The sequence below is a fragment of the Vulpes lagopus genome, chromosome 2 (genome assembly GCF_018345385.1).
Source record: "Vulpes lagopus strain Blue_001 chromosome 2, ASM1834538v1, whole genome shotgun sequence".
Lineage (NCBI taxonomy): Eukaryota > Metazoa > Chordata > Mammalia > Carnivora > Canidae > Vulpes > Vulpes lagopus.
Genome location: NC_054825.1, coordinates 128,014,374 through 128,029,054, shown reverse-complemented (window position 1 = coordinate 128,029,054; position 14,681 = coordinate 128,014,374). Strand labels below are relative to the sequence as shown.

Genomic DNA, 14,681 nt, shown 5'->3' with positions numbered 1-14,681 from the left:
TAGGTATGGAAGTCATCAGCATTGAGATTATAAATGATTTTAGAGCCACTGACTGTGTGAATAACCTAGGAACCTACCTAGCACTGAGAGGAGCGAAGAAGCCCCAAGACTAAACCTTCAGGTGACAGTGGCCCACTGGGTAGGAGGCACAATAAAAGGAAGGAGCACTTTACTTTATTAAATGCTTTTGAGAACCAGAATTAGATGAAGTGGGAAAGTGCCTCCTGGAACTGGCAGCAGAGAACTCATTGGCCACCTTGATGTGAGCAGTCCGTAAATCCATGGGCAGGTGCCGGGGTGAGGTGGTGGGCAAGCAGGGGATGGGCAGACCCTGTAACAGCTCTTTGAGAGTGAAAAGTAGCAGGAGCTGGAGGCCGTTATGGGTCAAAGATAAGTTTTTTTTAAGTTGGGAAGACAATAGAACCTGTTTGTGTGTTGAGGGAAAAGACTAATAGGGGAAAAAGAGATCATGCCAAAGACATGATAACAGAAGTCCCAGAGGCAGGAGAGGGTGTGATCCAGACCACTGAGGAAGGTCTAGCCTTCTAGATGAAGGGATGAAGACAGGCATTGATATGGTGATATTTCCTCAAAGTATTAAGAATTAAAGTATCGTTTCAGAGGGAAAGAAATTTCAGGAGAGAAAAGTCATATAATAAATCACTTAAAAAGTAGGATAGCAAGCTTAGTGAGACTAGAATTCATGGCTCATGTTAAGTCCCTGATTGAGAATAATTCCAATAGAAACATCCATGCAGGGCAGTCCTGGTGGCTCAGCGGTTTAGTGTCACCTTCGGCCGGGGTTGTGATCCTGGAGACCCAGAATCGAGTCCCACGTTGGGCTCCCTGCATGGAGCCTGCTTCTCCCTCTGCGTGTGTCTCTGCCTCTCTCTCTGTGTGTGTGTGGCTCTCATGAATAAATAAAATCTTTAAAAAATAAAAATAAAAGCTTTAAAAAAAAAAAAAAAGAAACATCCATGCAGTTGTGCAGACTTTGTTCAGCAAGCTTCAGTTGCTCCATTGCAGACACAGAATAGAGATGGCTGGGTTTTATCAGGAGTTAGAATGGAGGGAAAGAGAAGCAAGGAAGCTGAAGGTTGTTTGCAAAGGAGTAATTACAAAGTTGAACCTAAACGAGATGAAGGGGAGGCTTGATGAGGTCAGAAGTATCTTCCAGCATTGTTGTCATTGGGGAATTGAATGATTGAGCTGGTGTATGAGGTGAGTGAATTCAGGGATTTGCAGGTTGTGCAATTGATGGTAATGATGGTAGCTCTCTGTGGTCTTGGGAATAGGGACCTGATATGCGGTTGAGTCTTGGGTCAGGGGTGGTAAAGAAAATTGGTAGGCCAGAGTTGGAGTTAGGTGGAGCATCTACATGAATATTGGTGTTATCAAGAATGATGAGGGGCACCTGGGTGGCCCAGTCAGTTAAGTGTCTGCCTTTAGCTCAGGTCATGATCTCAGGGTCCTGGAATTGAGCCCCACATAGGGCTCCCTGCTCAGTTGCAGAGCCTACTTCTCCCTCTCCCTCCACTCCTCCCTTTGCTTGTATTCTCTCGCTCTCAAATAAATAAATAAAATTTTAAAAAACAAAAGGATGATGGCAGGAGATGGGAAAGGAAGTAGAGTTAATCTTGAGTGTTCAGTCATTAGTGGGAAGCAATTAAAAGATCAGTTAACATGAGGGAGAGAATGGTTTAGCGAGATAGCATAAACCTAAAAGAGGGGAAGGAATCTCCAAGAGAAAGAGAATATTGGTCTGGAAGCAGCAATGTGAACCATGAACCCTGAGGTTTAGGGTGTAAGGCATAGGAGCCTTAGCTTGTGAGGGCTGCATAGGAGGAGGTGGTATGAGGGGACAGAGGGACCATTCCAGGAGAAGAACAGGGGAGTTGGTAGATCACAGCCTGGTTCTGGGGGCATCGAAGGACAGTCTGGAAGGGTGAGGGATTGAATTAGATTGGGGATGAAGAGACTAGGAGGGGATGAGAGATTAGGAAGGGATGAGAGGCTCCAGGTAAGTGAGGAGTAGCGGCTGAAGTAAGCAGGGATGCAAGTCGTGGTCAAATTGGTCCTGAAGACCTCTGCAGAGTGTGGGCAAATAGTGATGGCTCTCTGGGTTCGAGATTCTCTCTGCAAGGGTTTGGCAGCTCCTCAGCCCTTGGGCGCAGGTGTGGTGGGTTGGAGACTCTCAGCTGTCACCATTGCCCAGAAAGGTGAACACTCCACATGCTACAGTGGCATATCTCCTCTTAAACAGACTTATAACTCCGATTCTGGGCAAATTTGGGACAATTTACTTGAGGCATTTATTTTGCTGAGAGGCAGGCCATAATGCATTTTACCAGTTTTTGAGGAGCACAAGTGTCCTTATCCCCTTTAGCACTATATATAAAAATAAAACTATTAACAATGATTAGTTTTTGCCTTCTTCCTTCTTTGTCTATTCATCCTAGGGAAGAAATGTCTCAGGCTAAGTGAAAGGCTAACCTTAGAATACCAACATCTGAGCCAGGGCATGGTGTCAGAACTCCTGACGTCTTTCCCGCTAACCATTCCCCTGTTTGAGATTCTGGAATCTATACCAGCTGCAGCCCTCAGGTCACTGGAATGAAGTTTCAGTCCCCCCTTCACTTCAGAAAGCTCAGGCAAATAGAAGATGGTGTAGCTGGGTTCTACCCCTTTCCCTCAGTTCCTCTGGCAAAGGGGAGAGAACTAGAATTATATCATGACACACAACTACCCTGGATATATTTGCTGAGAGATACTGATCTCTGGTTTCCTTTTTTTCCTTTCTCTGTAGTGGCTTCTGAGTGTCTACTCTAGTTTACTAAATTGTTCTTAGAAAATGGCTAACGTGGGCAGCCCAGTGGCTCAGCGGTGTAGCGCTGCCTTCAGCCCAGGGCGTGACCCTGGAGACCCGGGATTGAGTCTGTAAAAAAGTGGCTAAACTTAAACCTCCTGATTGTAACTTGCACTTACTTAAATACTTAGAAAAAATTCTTTTAAAGACCAAAAATTATGAAAGCAAGTTAGAAGGCAAAAATAAAATGAATTATAATCGTAACTCATCCTGTGAGGGGCAACGGCACAACCTAATTTACTTGCATATTACTGACATAACATGGGTCAGAAACAGCTCTCCTCCCAGAAGTGACAGAATTGTAGGATTGTGAGTCAGCACAGCAAAGGTGAAAGTACTTTGGCAGCTGCTGAGACCCCACCAAGTCTTGGATAAATAAAAAGACATCAGCCTATAACTCTGCCATTAACTTAATCTTTGCAGCACAAATATTTGTTAGGAATGCCATGAAAATGGATTTGGAGATGATTAATAAACAAAACAATAATACCTCATTACTTCATATGAAGTGAAAACTGGAGCCTTTTAAGAATGTGCTTGTTGCTTTCCAACAAGAACACTGGCAATTTCCAGGACAGAAAATTGGAAGCTTGTATTTGTGTTATTAAATACCCTGGTGGCCGTAAGAATGGCTGTTGATCAGGCGTAGATAATATCTGGATGTGGAACAGTTAACAGGACCCGTGTGGTAAGGACTAGGAGCCAGCATGCTCCTCTTGGAGCCATGTAAGAAAGTCCTGAGCATGCGGGATGGATTGCCACTAAAATCACAGGAAACACAAACTGTATGACCTGACCTGAGCAGCAAAAAAATAACAGTGGCTTTAAAGCTCCTATTTACATACATTACAAATAAATAATTATTTTACTTTCAGGATTCTCTGTTGTGTTCAGGAGAAAATTCAAACTTCTGAAATTGACATACAAACCCCTCATGATTTTCAGCCTCTTCCTTAGCTGTTTCTCCTGCCCCCCTGTGCGCCAGGTCCTCTCAGAAGTAGGCCTGTGCCTGTTCTCCCTCTGCCTGGAAAGTTTCCTTGCTCATCCTTACCTGACTGGTAGCACCAAAGAAGCCTTCTCTGCTACCTTACCCATGACCCCATCGCTGGCTTAGGTACCTCTTCTGTGGGTACCCCCAGGGCCCTATATTTACATCCATAGTGGACTTATCACTCCCTTCTGGTTTGATTTGTATGCACCTGTCTCCCCGCAGCTTGACTATAAATGCCTCGAAGAATATGGTAGTAGGGCTGTTCACAGTGCCTATCACATAAAGGGTCTATAAATTTTGTTGAATGCATAAATGACTGTTTTAAGGAAATATTATATAAAATAAAAATATATTCTAGAACTTTGAGACTATTAACCATGTGCTACAACACTGTCTCTTGTCTCTGGCTTTTGTTTAAAAGAATATCTGACTGAACATTGAGCATTCCTGATACATGGCCCAAACTCAGCATCATCAGAGTAATCCCTCTGTCTTAGTCTACTCCGTCTCCCGTAACAAAATACCACAGACTGGGTCTTAAACAACAAAGTTATTTCTCACAGTTCTAGAGCCTGGGAAGTTCAAGATCAGGATGCCAGCTGATTTGGATTCTGGTGAGGGTTCTCCTCCTGGCTTGCAATGGTGACCTTCTCACCACATCCTCTCATGGTGGAGAAAGATCTCTCTGGTGGCTTCTCATGACCTTCTTTAATCTTAATTACCTTCTAAAGGATCTATCTCCAAACCCAGTCACACTGAGGAATTAGGGCTTCAACATCTGAATTTGAGGGGGACACACTTCAGTCCATAGCACTCTCATCTGGGGAAGGGAGCAGAGTCTGGTGTCTAGGCTCCTGAAATGATCTTTCTTTCTGCCTCTGTCTTACAAGGGTTCTGGAAGGCCCATTTCCTCATATATGCATACAACAGCTTTTATTAGTATTTTATAGCAAGAGTGAAACTCACTGCTTTTTTTTTTCCTTAAGATTTTATTTATCTATCCATGATAGATACACAGAGAGAGAGAGAGAGAGAGAGGCAGAGACACAGGCAGAGAGAGAAGCAGGCTCCACGCCGGGAGCCCAACGCGAGACCCAATCCCTGGACTCCAGGATCACGCCCCGGGCCAAAGGCAGGCCCCAAACCGCTGAGCCACCCAGGGATCCCCAAACTCACTGTTTTAAATAGCATCTCACTTCTTAGTTTAGCTGTCTATACCCAAGTTGAACCAGGTGGGAGAAGAAAGAATCTAGGTTTATCAGTTTTGAATTTTCCTTTAAGATTATCAAAACGTTTGTGAAATTTCTATGTTATATTTGTGGAAGAAGGAAAAAGAGGAGAGAGAAGAAAAAAAAGCCCCTTTATTTTTTCAGAATTTTCTCTTTTTCCATTCATTAAGACCTTTCTTTGACAATTGTAGGACTTAAATGCAATATAGATTTTCAAGTACAGATTTTACAAATTATGATTCTCATATCAGTCATAAATTGGCTGGCTGGAGCCAAATTGCATGCTGCAATCCCACAATTCCCAGGAAATACTTAATAGCATAAATCAGAATGACTTAAAAAGCTGGTGAGGTGACTTCATGAGCTAAAGGTTTTTTTCAGTAGCATGAGGAAAGAGGTCACATCCTGCTAGTGTAAAATAAATGCATTTTCATTACGGAATTAAGCTAATGTACACTGCATGAATAGAATTACAAGGGGACCGCTGAACAACATGGGTTTGAACAGTGTAAATCCAGTTCTAGGCAACATTTTTTTGGTAAATACAGTAGTGTGTAAATGTATTTTCTTTATGATTTCTTAATGACATTTTCCTTTTCTCTAGCTTACTTTATTGTAAGAATACAGCACACAATACATATAACATACAAAATATGTGTTGACTGTTTTATGTTATCAATAAGGTTTCCAGTCAACAGTAGGCTAATGTTGGGGAGAATCAAAAGTTATACTTATATTTTTAACTGCATGGGGAAATCTAACACCCTTGTTTTCAAGGGTCAAATATACATTGCTTTATATAATATCAATGGTGATGAGTTCTTTAAAAATAAAATGTAATAAAAATAACCTCTGCTTTTGTTCATTAAATCTTCAGAAAACAATTTCAAGAAATGGCTTCTTATTTTAACTTCCCTTCTGTAAAGGAATTTGCTAGCCATATAACCAATGCCACATCAGAAGAACGACAGAAAATGCTAAAAGACTTTTATGCTTCTCAATATCCAGAGGTAAAAGATTTTTTTGTGGATTCTGATGCAGAACTCATTAAATCTTCCCATCAGAAAAGAGAACGTGTCAGGAATAAGTCTGAAAAAAATGAATCTCTTATAAAAGAAAGGCTGTCAGATTCTGAAACTTTGTCATTTAAAGATACTTCCAAAAAAGTTTCTCAAATTTATAGCCCAAAAATACATAAAGAAAAATCAGTTAAGTTTCAAAATCACAGTTTCCATAGAGAAGTGGTGCTTTCTAATGATGGAGAAACTAATGAATCACCTCTAAGTTCAACCCAAGAGACTGACAATGGGAAAAACAGCCAAGCCCCTAAAAACATTATAGCATCCTGTTCCCTGAACACTAAGTCTGAAGCAGATGAATTAGAAAAACTGGAATATACCATGAAAGATGAACAAAACCTAACAAGAACAGGCATTTCAAGAAATGAGCCCCTTTTCAAAGTGGAAAACAAAAAGATAAATCCAGTGTTAGGAGACACTTCTGTGGTAGGCTTACTTGGTGACACGTCTATTCTTGATGACCTCTTTAAAAGTCATGGGAATGGTCCCACACAACTGCCAAGGAAAGTTCTTTCAGGGCCCATGGAAAAAGCAAAACAGAGACCAAAAGATTTCTGGGACATCTTGAATGAACAGAATGATGACAGTCTTAGTAAACTCACCGACTTGGCAGTGATAGAGACTCTGTGTGAAAAAGTGCCCCTTGCTGCATCCTCCAAAAGGAAAGAGGAGCTGGAAACCTCACTTTGGAAATCAAATGAGAAATTTTTGTGGAAAAAATTGAGTTCAAGTGATACAGATGAAAACACAATGAATGCACAAAAGTAATGCATAAAGAAACATAGAATGAATTACTGTGACCAGTGGACTTCAGCCACCTGTCTTTACAGCTCTGTATTCCACACTCACTACGTTTACCTGCAGCACAGCTGTCAACACACATTTTTATTAAACACTTGCTCTAGCGCTGTTTTAGCCTAAAAGGTTATCATGTATTTGTTTTCCTTGATATCTGACTTGATCTTTTAAAAATATGATTGAATTATAGTATAAACATCTTTATGAAATAGAAAAGGTCTAGATTTGTTATCAGGAAACCTGGGACATCTCCCTTATTGTGTAATTATGTGCCTGTAGATAAGTCACTTACACTTACCTTGGTGTGCAGATAGTTCCTAATATGAAAGATGAAGGGTTTGAACTCAAAGAACAATGTGTGTCCTTCCAGCTTAAAAAAAGCTTTGGTTTACTCTCCCAGATTCCAGTAAGTCACAGGCCAAAATATGGTCATCCCCCAAATCAGGTGTACATTGATGTCTTTCTTTCTTAGTAGCATTTTGAAAATTATTAACTGTTTTACTTTTTCCAAAGTATCATGTACTATTACTAAATTATTTGAGATGAAAGTAATAGCTAGTACTGAACATATGTATTAAAATAATAAGTTTATAACTGCTCAAAATCAAAGGGTTAATGTATAACTGTACTACAAAAGTCATATGTATAACTGTATGACAAGTCATAAAACCAATAGCCACAGAACGTAATGCCTCAACTTTTATACAACAGGATTTAATCAATATAAATTAAACTTTGTGTAGTATTTTTATATTAAGTATGGAGAAATGAAACATTTTATTTAAAACTCTTCTATTTTGTTGAATTTAATTTATATGGTATACAATCTACAGAATGTGCTTATTGTTGAATTCATTTATGTGGAAACATCCATTCAGGCTCTATGTATACTGTGCCAGAGGCTTGAGATGCACAGGTGAGTTACCACTACAGGCAAAAAAACAGGAAACCACCTCTGTAAAGAGTCACATCTATATAGCCCCTGTCCTCATGCCTGGCATGTGGTAGCAGGGACCCGAGGCTTCTACTGATCCACATTCAGATGCACGGTGGCTCATTTCCTTCATTGGAGCTCTGGGAGCTTGGGTGGGCAGGAGGAAAAATAGGAAATAGCAGTGAGCCAGGAAGGGGTGGTGCTCGGAGCCCAGGGCCTTCAGAGTACCCACCTTGCAGGAGAACCATGGCTGTAAATGGAGAAATAAAAACAAAAAAAACAAATCTTTTCTCAAGGGACCAAGTGACCAAATATGTTCTTTGGGATGTTGTTGAGAGCTGTGAAATCTATTTTATATCATGACCCAATACATATGTGTTAATACATATATAAGATTAAAATAAAATGTTTATGAAATAATATTTACCCATAAAGCATGCAGTGTACTTTGATATTTCCTTTCCTGTTACGCTTTTGGCTCTTAATATATGTGTGTTTTTTAATGTTCTCATAACCCACTAAATTGATCTTATGACCCATTAATGATTGGAAATCACAGTTTGCAAATTATTGTTTTAGATTATATAGATTATACATAGAATATATATTAATATTAATCTATATTATATATAGATTATAGAGAGTCTTTTTTTTCTATTTGCAGCTGATCTATATCCACACTTATCAGATGCTGAATTTCACCACTGAGGTGCTTGCTACAGAATGAATATACTGTGTATCTGTGGTAGATATTAAATGTTGTTAGCCTGCTGTGGGAATAGCTGTAGGAGGAGCCCGGATAAGCAAGTGGACCTCTTCATCTCAGTTAAATACCAGATGGTAGAGTTCAGGCATTTTAATAAAAGTGGCTCTTGAATAAAATAAAGTACCTTTAAAAACTTTAATATAGATAGGACCTTCGAATCATAAAATGATATTCATACAATATAATGAAATAGTATTAAAGAGACTTTTACCAGTAAAAGTCAAAATGGAATCAAAAATATAGTCCTGAAGTTTAAAAATTAGATTTCAGCAGTTGCTGATGAAACGGTCATTAACATTGTGCAGGAATAGTGTCTCAAGCAGAGTCCAGGGTCCAGTATGGACAGGAGCCAGTCAGTTCCAGGAGGGAAGGTGTGAGGGTCGACTTACCCTGCATTGGAGCAGCGGGAAGAGTTGGCTCAACCACTGAGGAATCTGGGAGCAGATGCAGTGAAGGGCTGACACACTAATGCTGCCTAGCCCATCCTGAGTTCTTCCAGTTGAGTAGGTGGCCCCAGGCAAATCCCAAGGCTTCTTTCAGCCTGTTTGCCCCTGTAAATTTGAAATGGACTGGATCAGTTGTGTTAAAGCTTTTTTTTTTTTTTTTTAAGCAATTGAACTCTATCTTAATTAGAAGATCAATTGTCGAAAATAATTAAAGTGGAGTTCTGTTGGTTCCAGCAGCACCACTGGGGCCTATGGAGCACGGGCTTGAAAAATCACAAGGGTGATACCACTGCTAGAAAACATTCCAGCTCCAAGTTTTCAAGATTCTATTTGCCTCAGTCTATCTTGTTCACTTCTCTTTAAAGCACTCAACACACAGTTATTAATATTGGAAACTGAGGCAAATTACCGAGAGACTTCTGCGCTTGAATTCCTTAGGGTTCCCATAAAGCCCTGAAACCACTTCTCTGAGTAAATTAACATCATCTGCAAGTGGTGTGGCTGCCCCTGAGTGATCAAGGCAAAGGAGCCTTAGTTTGCAAAGAGGAGCTGGTGATAAACTTCTCCACAGTCCACAGAAAATGAGAAAGCCAAGGGTAGTCTAGTTCAAAGTTTTTAAAAGTCCAATGTGTGCAGTTTTTATATTCTGAAGTTATTCTTCCCGTATTATATTAAAATCGTTCTCTTTGTATGAAATGATAGATCATAGTTTTTAGTCTTTTTCATTGTCCTTGATATAAAAATTAATAACCATATGTCAGTTCCCAAACGTTTTATTTGACATTTACTAGTCTATAAAATCCTTGAGAATGGAATCACTGCCTGCCTCAAAGTTCACGAATGGCCACCTCCATGGCCACTATGTCATAAATCCAGTTAACGGTCGGTCTAAGACCAGGGATGTCAGTGAATCTATAAGATCCCGTAAGATGGACCTGCCTGCAAAGCCCAGAGCGCAGGGCACCTTAAACTCCTCACCAACTTCTCACTGGGTCGTGGTTGATGTAATCTTGTTCCCCAGTTCCAGCCCCACCTGCTTTTGCAAAGCATCCTCCACCCAGTGCTGCTGGAGCATTAAGTACTCCTAAGTTCAGGAACACATCCTGTCACTGGAGACCCTGTGCGCATGTGCCCTGGCGACAGCCTTGTGCGCTACCCTCCCCACATGCACACACGTACACCTGGTGCTGTTTTTAGCAAGTGGGAGGACCAGCACGCTCTTTCTCTGTTAATGGACAACCACAGGAGGGCTGTCTTGCCTCACGAGGTCTTACAGAGTTTTAAATGTAAACAGCCTTTTGGGGAAAGACCCAGATTGACCCTCACACTAGTGGGAAGTCCGAGGTGGTGGGGCTCCCAGCCCTGAACGTGGCAAGTGAAAACCACCTGCACAGGATTTTCCACACACAGGTGCCCAGGTCCCTGCCCAGGAGATTGCAGTTCAGGAGGTCTAGGGGTCAGCACAAGCACCTATTTTTTATTCCTAAAGTTTCACCCATGACATGACATGCTAATATTTTGTCTGAGACGGTGGCTGGGCAGGACACACCTGCCTGATGTTCTCTCCACTTCCGTGAGCCCCTCCCACCATGGATGTGCAACAGAACTCATCCTGGAGCCCTCCTGTACATTTTTAAGCCCAAAGTTGTCATTAGCATTGTTTTTCAACTTGGTCAATGTGTTCTTTATTTGCTTTGCTGCAAGTTAACAAACTTCAGGGTCATATCAATCCAGTAAGTGTCCAAGTTTAATTATATGAGTTGATGCCTTTCTGTCACTAGCACAGATAATGCCCCACTGACATTCTTGGTTTTGTAGGCTGTCTCTCAGGGCTGAAGATCAAGAATGCCTCTTCTGGGGTGCATGGGTGGCTCAGTCAGGTGTGTCTGACTTCCATTAGGCTTGTGATCTCAGAGTCCTGGGATCCAGCCAGGGACGAAGCTCTGTGCTCAGAGTCTGCTTCTCTCTCCCCCTCTACCCCACCTTCCACTCCACAGCCCATGCTTGTTCTTGTTCTCTCTCTCAGATAAAATCTTTTGAAAAAATTATTTTAGAAAAAAGAATGCCTCTTTCTACAGATGTCTTTTTGGTTAGCTAAATGGGCCTCCTCCATCTTGTTGAAAGAAATAACTGTGACTTTATATTGTTTGAGCTTATGTAAACAAAAGGGAAAGCGTGCATCTCTGAATGTCTTACATGTCTCTACGGAAATTCTAGTGAGTCATTTTGTCAAACCAAAATATGAATTAGTCCCCTCCACACACATATATCTTTTAACTTTGATTTTATTTTTTTTTAAGTGAGACATACTTCTGAAATGAAAGACTTCAAAAGAAGGCTCATGATAGCTAATGCATATATTTTTTCTTTCCTAAAACTATTATAAAAGCATTGATAAGAACAAGAAGAGACTAAGTTTATAGAACATAAATGCCAACGTGTGCTTCACGAGAACTGATCTCACAGGATCACAGTACGCCCGCCCTGTCCCCCAGCCGTCTGCTGGCACCTGCCCTGTACTGCCAACCGTTGACTCTCCCCAGCCAATACTCACTGCCCGAAGGTGTCTCCCTTCAGCGCTGCCTGGCAAAGGCCCCAGTTCTTTTCAGGGCAGTCCCTGACTCCCAAGTCCACCCCCTCTGCCCAAGCATTGCTCACCAGTGTCATAATCCTCCGTGTGGGGCCCTGCAGACACAGCTTCCCCCACTGAGCCCTCTTTTCCTACCCTCCTCAGATGTCTTCACTACTGGATTCCCCCAGCCTCCCCCTTTGCATGGGGGAAATGCATCAGCCAAGTCTAGCAGGCTGAGTGGGGCAGGAGGAGCTGAGTGTCCTTACCCAGGACCCTCCAGGAGCCAGATCACCAGGCAAGTCGTCTTGGAGGGCAGCAATTCGCTGACCTGCCAGGAGAAGGCAGAACCCGCCCTCTGTGGAGCTGCTGCCAGGAAGCCATCATGCAGCTCCTGACTTGGCCCAGAGCAGCCACCTTGCCTGCAAAGGCACAACAGCTCCTAAAAGATAATCTAGGGCCCAGCAGTGTGCTAGGGCATGTTGGGGTGGACAAGCAGATCTCAGAAAGCTCAGAGTGCCCCCCAGGAGAGTGGAAGAGGACAGGACACACCAAGGAGGCCTAGTATAAAACGTGTGCTGCGTGGTGAAAACAGGATTCCTTCCAGAGACCAAAAGAAAAGAAACCTACTTTGGGATGAGTGGTCAGGAGAGGCCACCCTGAATTCTAGGGATGGGGTTGGGGCCAGGCCTGAAAGAATGGGAAGGCCAGAACATCACTTCCTCCAGGCTCCCTTGGCTTCTAAAACCCCAAATGACAAGGCGTGTGGGCCTTGTAGAGAAGTTTGAGTTTGGGATTGGCCAAACATAAAAATGCGTCTGACTCTCTAACCCCCAGACATACAAAGGGGGCGGGAGGACCTTGGTGCCAGGGGCGGGGAGACAGTCCGGCGGGGTTGACGCCAGGTCCTGTGTGCGGACCGGAACCGGGGCAGCGCCGGAGCCTGGGCCGGGGGTGGGCGCGGCGGACCGGGCTGTGGGCTCGGCTCTGCCGCTGGGCCCTCCCGCCGTCGGGGTCCGCCTGCCCGGGCCCGCGCCCCGCGCCCCCTCCGGGTGCAGGCGGCAGAGGAGGCCGGCGGCGGGGCCAGCACACCGAGCCCGCCTCGCCGCCCCCGCAGCGGGGACAGCCTGCTCCTCCGGCCCTTGAGGAAGAGAGAAAGCAGCTACCTGGGCCTCGCCCGGGCTGTCGGGCTGTCGCGGTGGGAGCCCTGAGCGCCGACTCCAGCGGCCTGAGCCGCAGGGGGCGTCGTCGCGGCAGCCCGGACCTCAGAAACGTCCCGGGCCCCGCGTCGCGGAAGCCTTGGGTGGCCGGCGACCGGCCTGGGGCGCCCGGGGGCTCGTGCCCCGCGACCGTGCGGACCCGAGCGGACCCGTGCGGACCCGAGCGGCCGGGCGGGGGGTGGGGCGCTCTGCGGGTCCCCTGGAGCGGGCGACCGCGTGCGGCGCGTGCGGATTCCCGACCTGCCCCTCCCCCAGTCCGGGGACTGAGGCCGAGGCCGGTGGGGTCGGGTCTCTCGGCCTGCGACGGCGGCGGCTGGGAGGGGGATTCCCAACTGGCGGGGGCGGGGGCGGGGTCCCTCGTGCGCGGAGCCCCGCGGGGCGGGGAGGGGGAGCCCGCATGGCTGGGGAGGCGGTGCCCCCTAGTGTGCGGCGGCTGTGGAGGGGAGCCCCCGGCCAGGGTGGCGGTGGGCGGCTGCGGGGGCCCGGCCTGCGGAGGGCAGGGGTCCCTGTGCGCGCGCCCGTCCCAGGCAGCGGCGCCGGCGGCCGCTCGCCCCCACGCGCAGAGCCAGGCGGCCCCGCAGGGTGAGGATCCCGCGGGGGCCGAGGGGCGCGTCTCCCCGCAGGCCGCCGCCGGGGCTCGCCTAGCCCAGGGTCCCGCCCCCGCGGGTGTGGACGGCGGCGGTCCTGCGGCCTGGCGGGACCAGCCTCAACCTGACCCCCAGCGCGTCTAAGCGAGGTCGTGGGAGGGGCGGGCGCGGGCGCGGGGGGCAGTGGGGCCGGCGGACGTAGGGATTCCGGGGGGGCCCCAGCGCGGGGTGGGCGAGCGCCCGCGGCCCCTCCAGGGGGGCCCGACGGCCCCGACCCGGCACCTAGGCCAGCGCTAGCTGCACCCGACAGCGGCCGCCGCCCCCTCCGGCCCGAGGCCCACCCCTGGGCCGCCGCCGCCCCTGCAGCCCGCACCTCCAGGGTTCGACACCTGCCCACCCCCCACCGCCCCTACGTCCACCTTCCTCCAGCCCCCCGCGCCCGAGCCCCCGCCAAGCGCCCGAGCCCAGCCTGCTATCAAGGCGTCCAGAGGGTCGCTCCGAATTCTTCCCAGTCCCCCTGCCAAGGGCCCTGGTTCCTGCCCTTCCCCCTCCCATCTGGATGCCCGCAGACTTCTCGGATTTCAAGTCTTTAGCCTCCTCCCTTCCTATTTTCCACACCAATCTCCCCCCTCCCCCCCCCACGGCGTGTTAAAGCACACAGGGACCTCGGTGGTTGTAAACCCCGTATTTCCCCTGTTAACCAAGGTAAAAGTGCTTCATTTGGCTGGGGGATAAAAACTGACGGCTTTGGCGCCAGTTTATTGAGCGCTTACTATAGGTCATTGTTTTCTCATTCAACTGACCAACAATCCTTCTAGGTAGGTACTATTAGGTATTATCATTATTATCTCTGCTTTATAGCAGAAGAAATTGAGACATAGAGGGTCACACAGCTTATAAGCAGCAGAGACAATATGGAGCCATGCGGTCTGCTCTTGGGTCTGTTTCTCCAGCAATGTTTCTACAGAAAACCTTGACCTTCCCAACAGGGATGGAATGACCCACAGCACCGGCTGTGTCCTGGGGGCCAGGTGGCAGCAACCATCTGTTAATAGCAGCACTAAGTGGATGGGTGAATGGGTGTCAGGTGAGGTTTAATCTGGAATGCCTCAGAGACCCCACTGCTCTTCCCTGGCCTTTAGTGGATTAACAGTCTGAAGCTCTGGGCGTGGATAAACTAGAACAGTCTCCATCCA

General features: G+C 46.2%; 1 protein-coding gene across 2 annotated transcripts in view; it reads left to right on the top strand.

Annotated features, from left to right (window-relative positions):
* Window positions 1–8,331, top strand: part of ERCC6L2 (ERCC excision repair 6 like 2) — a 124,319-nt gene extending 115,988 nt beyond the window's left edge. For both annotated transcript variants that reach the window (XM_041742919.1, XM_041742918.1), the window contains one exon: window positions 5,964–8,331. In XM_041742919.1, the coding sequence (XP_041598853.1) occupies window positions 5,964–6,933 (970 nt within the window). In that variant the 3' untranslated portion in view covers window positions 6,934–8,331. The remainder of the gene's footprint in view (window positions 1–5,963) is intronic.
* The last annotated feature ends 6,350 nt before the right edge of the window (window positions 8,332–14,681 follow it).